The sequence below is a fragment of the Prinia subflava genome, chromosome 24 (genome assembly GCF_021018805.1).
Source record: "Prinia subflava isolate CZ2003 ecotype Zambia chromosome 24, Cam_Psub_1.2, whole genome shotgun sequence".
Classification (NCBI taxonomy): Eukaryota; Metazoa; Chordata; class Aves; order Passeriformes; family Cisticolidae; genus Prinia; species Prinia subflava.
This window is the reverse complement of record NC_086270.1, coordinates 1658008-1666261: the sequence shown is the minus strand read 5'-3', so window position 1 is coordinate 1666261 and position 8254 is coordinate 1658008. Positions and strand designations below refer to the sequence as shown.

At 65.7% G+C, this 8254-nt stretch overlaps 2 protein-coding genes across 2 annotated transcripts; one reads left to right on the top strand and one right to left on the bottom strand.

The window, feature by feature from the left end:
* The first annotated feature begins 3569 nt into the window (after positions 1–3569).
* Positions 3570–5064, top strand: HPCA (hippocalcin). Its single transcript, XM_063418868.1, has 3 exons — positions 3570–4112; positions 4607–4712; positions 4935–5064. Exons 1-3 carry the CDS (start codon positions 3735–3737, stop codon positions 5030–5032), a joined length of 582 nt encoding a protein of 193 aa, XP_063274938.1. The 5' UTR covers positions 3570–3734; the 3' UTR covers positions 5033–5064.
* An 18-nt stretch (positions 5065–5082) lies between these two features.
* On the bottom strand, positions 5083–7690 carry TMEM54 (transmembrane protein 54). Its single transcript, XM_063418867.1, has 6 exons — positions 7512–7690; positions 6779–6972; positions 6400–6459; positions 6097–6285; positions 5880–6014; positions 5083–5768 (listed from the first exon to the last, which is right to left on the bottom strand). Exons 1-6 carry the CDS (start codon positions 7522–7524, stop codon positions 5679–5681), a joined length of 681 nt encoding a protein of 226 aa, XP_063274937.1. The 5' UTR covers positions 7525–7690; the 3' UTR covers positions 5083–5678.
* Between the last annotated feature and the right edge of the window lie 564 nt (positions 7691–8254).

The window sequence follows — 8254 nt, the reverse complement described above, 5'->3', positions numbered from 1 at the left end:
GCACCCCCAGGACATCCTCATCCCTGGGGGCATGAGCTGGGGGGCCCATCCCCCTGGCAAGGGGTGCTGGAGGGGCTCCAGCCAAAAAACCACAATATTTTGGGGTGGAGGGGGTGGCAGCCAGGCGGGATGAGCTGGGGGGTGTTTGCCCCCTGTGCCAGGGACCCTGTAACTCCCTGGGGGTTTGATGTCCCTGCCCGTGCCCCCCTCATGGGCATTATCCTCCCTCTCCCTCTCACAATCCCTTCCAGCACGGGGATTAGGTGGGTTTAGGGTCGGGCTGGAGTCGGAAATGGGATGCTTTCAAATCAGCCTGCGTCAGTGGTGCCTCTGTCACTCATGCCCGGGGGGATTAAAATAGATATGAAGATTATCAGAGGGGAGGTGGCACCCCCACCTTGGGGGCCCCCGCTCTCCCCCAGCCCTGGCTCTGCTGCCTGTGGGGCGCTCAGCTCCAGGACCTCTTCCCAAAGGCACAAAGGTGTGGAATTTCTCCCTTTTCCTCACCTTTCTCTCATATCCCATCCCACCCCCCTTCTCAAATCTCTTTCTTAAATGGGAGAGGAGAAAACACTGCTGCAGCATCTCCCCTCTCCAGTTCCCACATTTCCAGCCCAATCCCATTCCCAAAATGCACAAACCTGGAGCTCAGGGAGGGTTCCCAGGTTTGTTGGTGGGAATTGCTCACTCCTGTGATGTGTCAAGTCCCTGTGGCCTTCAGGGCCTGGGCTGCTCCTCTTCTCGCCCTCTGTTTGGTCAAGAGCTGCCCACCAGTGTTCCCAAACACACCTCTGGATTTTGGATGCTTTGCCAGGACTGGTCCCTGTCTCCTGCCCTGCTTCAGCCTGGAGGTGCCAGGTGTTCCTGGGTGGGTGCCTGAACCCCCTCAGCCTCACTGACCAGGGACTGGTTTGGCTGGGAAGGGACCTTAAACTCCCCCAGTGCCATGGCAGGGACATTTTCCTCTATCCCAGGCTGCTCCAAGCCCTGTCCAACCTGGCCTTGGCCTCTGCCAGGGAGGGGACAGCCACAGTTTTTTAATCCCAGGAGATTTTGGGGGTGAATTAGCCCCGTGCTGCCTCCTTCCCCCCAGCTCCCCACCCCGGAGCACTCCTGTTCCCCCAGGCCAGCGGTGGAGCTGGATTTAATCACTTGATGCATTTTTGTTTGTGTAATTCCAAGGAGGGTGGCTCTTCCTCCCATCTGCCCCTGCCATCTGCTCCCCACGGCCACCCCGGGCCCCGCAAACGGAGGGAGCTGTGCAGGCACCCTGGAAAACCTCCTGATGGAGAGCATCCGTCTGCACTGGAGCCTTTTCCCAGTGCTCCGGGAGCCACTTTGCTCCTTACTGGAGTGACTGGGGGTGCCTGGCTACCCTCGTCTGAGTCCTGGGGATGCTCAACCCAAAATGTCCCTTTCTAGCCCCAAAAAGCCTGGCTTGGCACCTCCTAGGGTCAGTGGAGAAGGTACTCCCAGTGCTCCCAGTGCTCCCAGTGCTCCCAGAGCTCCCAGAGCTCCCAGTCCCCCAAGATTCTCAGTGTTCCCAGTGTTCCCAGTGCCCAAAGACCTTCCAGTCCACCCAGAGCTCCCAGTGCTCCTTCCCAGTGTTCCCACTGCACTGAAGACTTCCCAGCGCCCTGAGTGCTCCCAGTGTTCCCAGTGCTCCCAGTGTTCCCAGTGCTCCCAAACCCCTGCAGTTCTCACAAAGTTCCCAGTGCCTGAAACCTCCCAGTGCTCCCAGTATTCCCAGTGCTCGCAGTGCCTGAAATCCCCCAGTGTCCCCAATGTCCCCAGTGTCCCCAGTGCTCCCAGTGCCTGAAATCCCCCAGTGTCCCCAATGTTCCCGATGTTCCCAGTGCCTGGAAACCTCACAGTGCTCTCAGTATTCCCAGTGTTCCCAGTGCCTGAAACCCCCCCGTATTCCCAGTGTTCCCAGTATTCCCAGTGTTCCCAGTATTCCCATCCTCCAAGACCTCCCAGTGCTCTCAGAGCCCCCCATCCCCGCCAGCCCCCTCCCTCCCGGGGGTGTGCGGTGTCCCGGGGCGGGTGGGGGTCCCGGGGGGCGCTGCCGGCGGTGCCCCCGGTGCCGGTGCCCCCGGTGCCGGTGCCCGCGGTGCCCCCGGTGCCGGTGCCGGTGCCCCCGGTGCCGGTGCCCCCGGTGCCGGTGCCCCCGGTGCCGGTGCCCCCGGTGCCGGTGCCGGTGCCCCCGGTGCCGGTGCCCCCCCGCCGCCCGGCGCTGCGGCGGGCGCTCCCGGCGGGCGCTCCCGGGCTGCGGTGGCGGTGGCGGCGGAGACAGCGGCCGTGTGCGGGCAGGTAGGAGGTGGCGGGGACGAGGGGCGCGGGGGGGACACGCACACACCCGAGCGGGGGGCACTGAGGAACCGCAGAGCCCGGAGCACCGGCACGGAGCCGGCCCCGGGCACGTCCGGCCCCGCCGGCGGCTGCAGAGCCACCCCCGCCCCGCCGCCTCTTTCGGGGTGCCCCTCGGTCCCCGAGGCTTCTTTCGGGGGGCCCGGTAATGCTTCGGGGGCTTCGGGGGCTTCCCTTGAGTGCGTCCCCGGCGAGCCGAGGGTGCCTGGTTTGGGGGGAATCCCCTGTATCCCCCTCCTCACCCCGGAGAGGATTCCCTGGGGGTGCCCACCCACCCTTCCCGAGGTGGCCGCTTTGGGGGGGTCCTTGCAGAGCCCTCTCGGGGGGCTGAGCCCCCCACGGGTTCCCTCCCCAGCGGCGGGAACTGCCCCGGGCTGTGGGGAGGGGTCCCAGACCCCCGGGTATTAGAGGTGGGGGTTGTGCCAGACCCGGGAGGACAAAACTGAGGACCCCTGAGTGGGGTGGGGGACACGCAGATCCTTCCTCGGGCTGCTGGAGAGGGGCTGGAGCCGTGGTGGGGAGTGATGGAGAGACTCTGGGGGGTCCCATCCCCTGTAACTGCGGGGTCCAGCCCTACCTGGCTGCTCCTCCTGGGGACTCCTGTGTGCCCTGAGCTCCAGAGGGGGCTTTGGGGAGTCTGGGGGCTCTCCCTGCTCTGGATAAGGCAGCTCCAGGCACTGAAGCCCCCACTGCACCCCTGAATCCCCCCGAGCCCTTCCTGTCCCACGCAGGGGTCACGGCACGGCCCGGGGGACACGGCAGGACAGTGGCAGTGGGTCAAGGTCACCACAGAGTGCCCAGGGTGGGGACCTGAGGTGCGTGCCCGGGTGCTGGACACCCTCTGAGCTCCTCGGGGCTGACCCTGCTGGGTCCCCCCGGGCTGGGGGCACCCCGAGCCACCCCCCAGCCCTTCCTGGGGCTCCAGGGCCCGCCGGAGGCATCAAATATTCACGGAGGCAGCGGAGGAGCCGAAAATAACCCTCCTCCGAGGGATCTGACCCAGATCCGGCCAGCCCCAAAGCCGGGCCGGACCCAGAACCGCGGGCACGGCTCCATCCCCGCGCCCTCCTCCGGGCCGCTCTGCCCCGCTGATCCCACCTATATAGCACCTATATCTTATGCAAATGAGCTATAAGGGCTTATTACGCAAACAGGAGGGGGCTGGCGCTGCCTGGCGCTGGGTGGTCCCCGGGGCCGGCCCCGAGGGCTCAGAGCGGCCGGCGGGGATGGAGGGAGCAGCACCGGCTGTGTCCGGGGGAGCGCTGCCCGGTCCCTCTCCCCTCCTGTAGCGCACAGGGACCCCCCGAGCCCGGCCAGGCCCTGCCCCTGCAGCGCTCGATCCCCCCGGGACTCGTCCCAGCGCGATGGGGAAGCAGAACAGCAAACTGCGCCCGGAGATGCTGCAGGACCTGCGGGAAAACACCGAGTTCTCGGACCTGGAGCTGCAGGGCTGGTACAAGGGTTTCCTGAAGGACTGTCCCTCGGGCATGCTGGACGTGGAGGAGTTCAAGAAGATCTACGCCAACTTCTTCCCCTACGGCGACGCCTCCAAGTTCGCCGAGCACGTTTTCCGCACCTTCGACACCAACGGCGACGGCACCATCGACTTCAGGGAGTTCATCATCGCCCTGAGCGTCACCTCCCGCGGGAAACTGGAGCAGAAGCTCATGTGGGCCTTCAGCATGTACGACCTGGACGGCAACGGCTACATCAGCCGGGAGGAGATGCTGGAGATCGTGCAGGTAGCGGGCGGCCCCTCCCGGTGTCACCGCGGTGGCGCGGCCGCTGTCGCCTCCCCGGGAGCGGGTGGGTTGGGGGTTTCACCCTGGGGGACCCCCGGGACGGGGTTTTGCAGTAGCAGGGATGAACCCGTTGCTGCCTGGGATCGTTTTATCCTGGAGCATTCCCTGCCCGGGGATGTCCCTGTGTTGTCCCATCCCGGGACTCTTCCCGCGGCTCCAGGGCTGGCAGTTGTCCCCCGGCACTCCTGGTGGCGTTGGCAAATGGGCAGGAGATGCTCTCCTTGCCCAAATCCCAACCTGGTGGTTCTCAGTGGCATCCAATGGCCAAATCCTCCCTGCAGGAGCAGCTCCAGCCCTGGCTGTGCTGGGAGTGAAGCCCCCACAGCCTGATCCCATGGGAAGGGCGTAAAACGTCCCCAGAGCTGTGTCCCTGTCCCAGGTGGGCAGTGCCAGGAGCCCACCCCACACCACCCTCACCCCTCTCCTTGCCCCAGGCCATCTACAAAATGGTCTCCTCTGTGATGAACATGCCCGAGGACGAATCCACGCCGGAGAAAAGGACGGACAAAATCTTCCGACAGATGGATACTAATAACGACGGTAAATGAGAGGAGCGGGAGGGGATTAGGGAAAGGTCTCATGGCTAAATCCAGGGGTCTTAGAAGGAGCCGCACGCACGCTGATTAAACGGCTCATGTCTGCTGCCGTGGCCCCGCAGGCTCAGGGTGCTGAGCACCCCAGGGTGCTCCTCCTGGCTCGGGGGATGTCCCCGGGCGGTGTCTGGTCCTGGCTGGTGGCTGAGCCGTGTCCCCTTCCCTGCAGGGAAGCTCTCGCTGGAGGAGTTCATCCGAGGGGCCAAGAGCGACCCGTCCATCGTGCGCCTGCTGCAGTGCGACCCCAGCGGGGCCATGCAGTTCTGAGCCCCTCGGACCCCCAGAGCCCCCCACCCTGCCAGCCCCACCCTGCAGATGGTCACTGTCCCCTGCCCTGCAGTCCCCGCTGTGTCCCCACACCCCCTCGTGGGATGAGAGCTGGAGCCCGGCTGAGATTGGGCCCAGTCCCCATCCCCGGGGGGCTCCTGCACTGGTTTGACTGGTGGGAGGATGGAGGCAGGGTCTGCCCTGAGTGAGGACAGGGGGACAGCCCAGCCCGGGGGGACAGGCTGGTGGCCAAGCCACCGCTGCAGGTGTGGGGACACAGCCCAGGGGACAAAGCCCCGGTGCCTGGGGGGTCCCAGGGCTGGGTCAGCCCCCTCCCCACAGCCAGTGCAGGGGGTGGGGCTGTGCTTCTGGTCTTTAATACCTGCAGAATAAAGTTTGTGTCAGTGCAGTCCATGCTGGGAAAGGGGACACGGAACCCCTGGGGAAAGTTCCTCCCTGCAGGGTCTGGATCCAGCCCCGTTTCCTCCCTCGCTGCAGCCCCAGGCCGTGGGGTGGGCTCGTGTTCCAGGGGATCCTCCACACACCCCGGGAGGCAGCTGAGTCCTGTCGTGGGGCTGTGCCGTGCTGGGATGGGGCAGGAACGGCCAGGACACATCCACAGGGTGTTTTACCCCTCAGGCCCTGCTCAGAGCCGGGCAATTTCCACACTGCCCAGTCTCAGCAAGGCCAGGCACTGCCCGGGGCCGGGGCTCTCCACAGGGGCCTGCAAAGAGACCTGGAAACCAGAGAATGATGAGAGTGGGACCAGAGGGGTGCAACCTTTGGATCCACAAATCACCCCTGAGCCCAGCCAGGTCTGAGCCTGAGCCCAGGAATCAGAAATCACCTTCATCCGGAGCACCCCACGGCAGCAGCGGCCGGGGCGGAGGAGCTCGAGGGTGAGCAGGAGGCAGCGGATGCTGAAGAAGATCGCCACGGCCTCGAGCAGGAGGGAGATGGCCCAGAGGGACAGCGTGGAGCTCTGGGGGACAGGGGAGCATCAGCTGCCTGCACGTCCTCCCCCTGCCCGGCACGTCCCTGTCCCCATCCCACCAGGGACTCACGTAGACGCGGGTGGGATCGAAGGGGCACTCGCGGGAGACCGGGGTGAGTTCGACGCTAGTCATGGAGCAGGGGGCCAGCAAGGCCCGGCCCTGGTTGCCCAGGGTCAGCCCGATGGCCACGAGCAGCCCCAGCAGGCAGCACAGGCAGCACAGGCTGCTGCAGGCGCTCAGGGCCAGCAGTGCCCATTTCTGCAGGAGGGAGAGAAGAGGCAGCGCGGGGACTCGGGGATGTCCCCTCCCCAGGATGGACCCCAAGAGGGGTTGTGGGGGCTGTGCAGCCCCCCGGGTGCTGGGGGTGCTTACAAAGGCAGCAGGGCCGAGGTAGCGGGACAGCAGCAGGGCAGAGACTCCACAGGAGATGGTCTGCAAGGAAGCACGGGGAGGTCAGCCAGGAGCAGCACCTGCCCCGGTGACACCGGGCCCCTTTCCCTGCTGTCACTGTCCCTGGAGGCTCATCCAGGGGGCAGAGCCTCATCTCCCACAGCCTCACCCCGTAACCATCCCCTGAGTGTTTAATTCCCCGGGTTTGTGCTAGAAAGGCTCATTTAGAGTGGGGAAGGGGAGACAGAGCAGTGTCCATCCTGCACCCCATCTCCTTCCCACCCCGCATCCCTTCCCCATCTCTCCCTCACCCCAACCCTTCCCCACATCCCCCCGTGTCCCCAGCCCCCTGCAGGGGTACCAGCAGTGCAGCAAGGACAGAGGCGCTGTTGGTGATGCCGTAGTGCAGCGCGGTGGCGTCGCGGGCGGTGACCACGAAGCGCAGCACGGAGCCGTGCACGAGCGCCCCGGTGATGAAGATGAGGTGGCCGAGGATGAGGAGGATGAGCCCCGTTTTCATCAGCACCTTTCGGTGGCTGCCGGCATTGAGGTGGCCTGAGACGAGGGGAAAGGGGGGTGAGGGGTGGCCGGCACTGAGCTGTCCCCACCCGGCACAGGGTTGGGGACATTTGGGGACAGCCCCAGAGGACGTGCGCCGTGCTGGCAGGGGGATGAGGCAGGAGGGGATGTGGAAGCCACCGCTAGCCCAGGTATGCAAACCACTGGTCCAGCCAGCTCTCCTGGGACTGGAGCAAAGGTGTGGGGCCAGTGGCCACAGGAAGAGGGTCCCTGTGGGGCTCCGAGTGCCCTGAGGGGCTGCTCGGAGTGACGAGGAAGCTCTGGGAGAGCAGCTGTCCCCAAACTGCGGCTCCAGGGCTGGGCTCTGGCACCCAGCGCTTCAAGGAGTGACTGTGGGGCTGTTCCCCCTCTGGATCCCACCCTCACACACCCACCAGCACCCAGTGCTCAGCCCAGCTCCTTCTCTGACCCCGTCTGAGTCCCTCAGCTCCTCTCCCTCCCTGCCTCAGTTTCCCCCGCAGGAGGGCAGAGATGGAGCCCTCCTGTTGTGATCCCCAGGCCAGAGCTGGACTCACCCACTTGGCACATCTTCACCGGGCCAGGACCAGGCCAGCTGAGCCCCGCGATGCCCCGGGGGCCTGCCCTGCCCTCAGTCCCCGGGCAGTCGGATCCATCGGGGGGGTCTGGGTGGGAGCAGGACTGGGACCACCCGGAGCCACCCGGAGCCACCTGGAGCCACCCGGAGCCACCTGGAGCCACCCTCCTGCTGCTCCAATTCCTGTCAGACCAGCTCCCCGGGACTAAGGGATAACTCCACCTTCTCCCGCGTGTCCCACCCCTGCCCTCCCCTTGCAGCCGTGCCGTGCCGTGCCGTGACATGCCGTGCCGTGCCCAGACACCATTCCACGCTTCCTCATCCCCCTCCCCACCCCACAGCCGGGGCAGCAGGCTGGGATCCAGGCAGGGCCCAGGCCCAGGCTGAGGGGCTGGGAAGGGGCAGCCCCTGGGACACTGCCGGACCTCAGGGCACTGCCCGGCACTGCCCAGTGCCAGGGACTGACCCGCAGGGAGAGGGCGAAGCAGAGGGGTCAGGGCGGGCGGTGACTTGGACAAAAGGTGACTCAGGGGAGCTGGTTCGGTGGCCATCGCCCTCAGGGAGCTTCCAGGGAAGTTCCAGGGAAGTTCCAGGGAAGGGATGGGGAATTTGGCTTGCTGGGGTGGCTGTGGGAGGAGTCCCCAGCTCAGCTGTGGAGTCCAGCAATTACAGGGACAACCCTGGTTCCTGTCCCCAGTGTCCCACCTGAGCCTCTGCTCTCAT

Excerpts from the sequence above, each read along its gene's own strand:
- HPCA (XM_063418868.1), top strand. The coding sequence starts at position 3,735 with ATGGGGAAGCAGAACAGCAAACTGCGCCCGGAGATGCTGCAGGACCTG. Across the intron at positions 4,113-4,606 it reads AGATGCTGGAGATCGTGCAG|GCCATCTACAAAATGGTCTC; the intron begins GTAGCGGGCGGC and ends TCCTTGCCCCAG. Across the intron at positions 4,713-4,934 it reads GATGGATACTAATAACGACG|GGAAGCTCTCGCTGGAGGAG; the intron begins GTAAATGAGAGG and ends CCTTCCCTGCAG.
- TMEM54 (XM_063418867.1), bottom strand. Across the intron at positions 6,460-6,778 it reads CTGTCCTTGCTGCACTGCTG|ACCATCTCCTGTGGAGTCTC; the intron begins GTACCCCTGCAG and ends GCTTCCTTGCAG. Across the intron at positions 6,015-6,096 it reads TCGATCCCACCCGCGTCTAC|AGCTCCACGCTGTCCCTCTG; the intron begins GTGAGTCCCTGG and ends CCTGTCCCCCAG.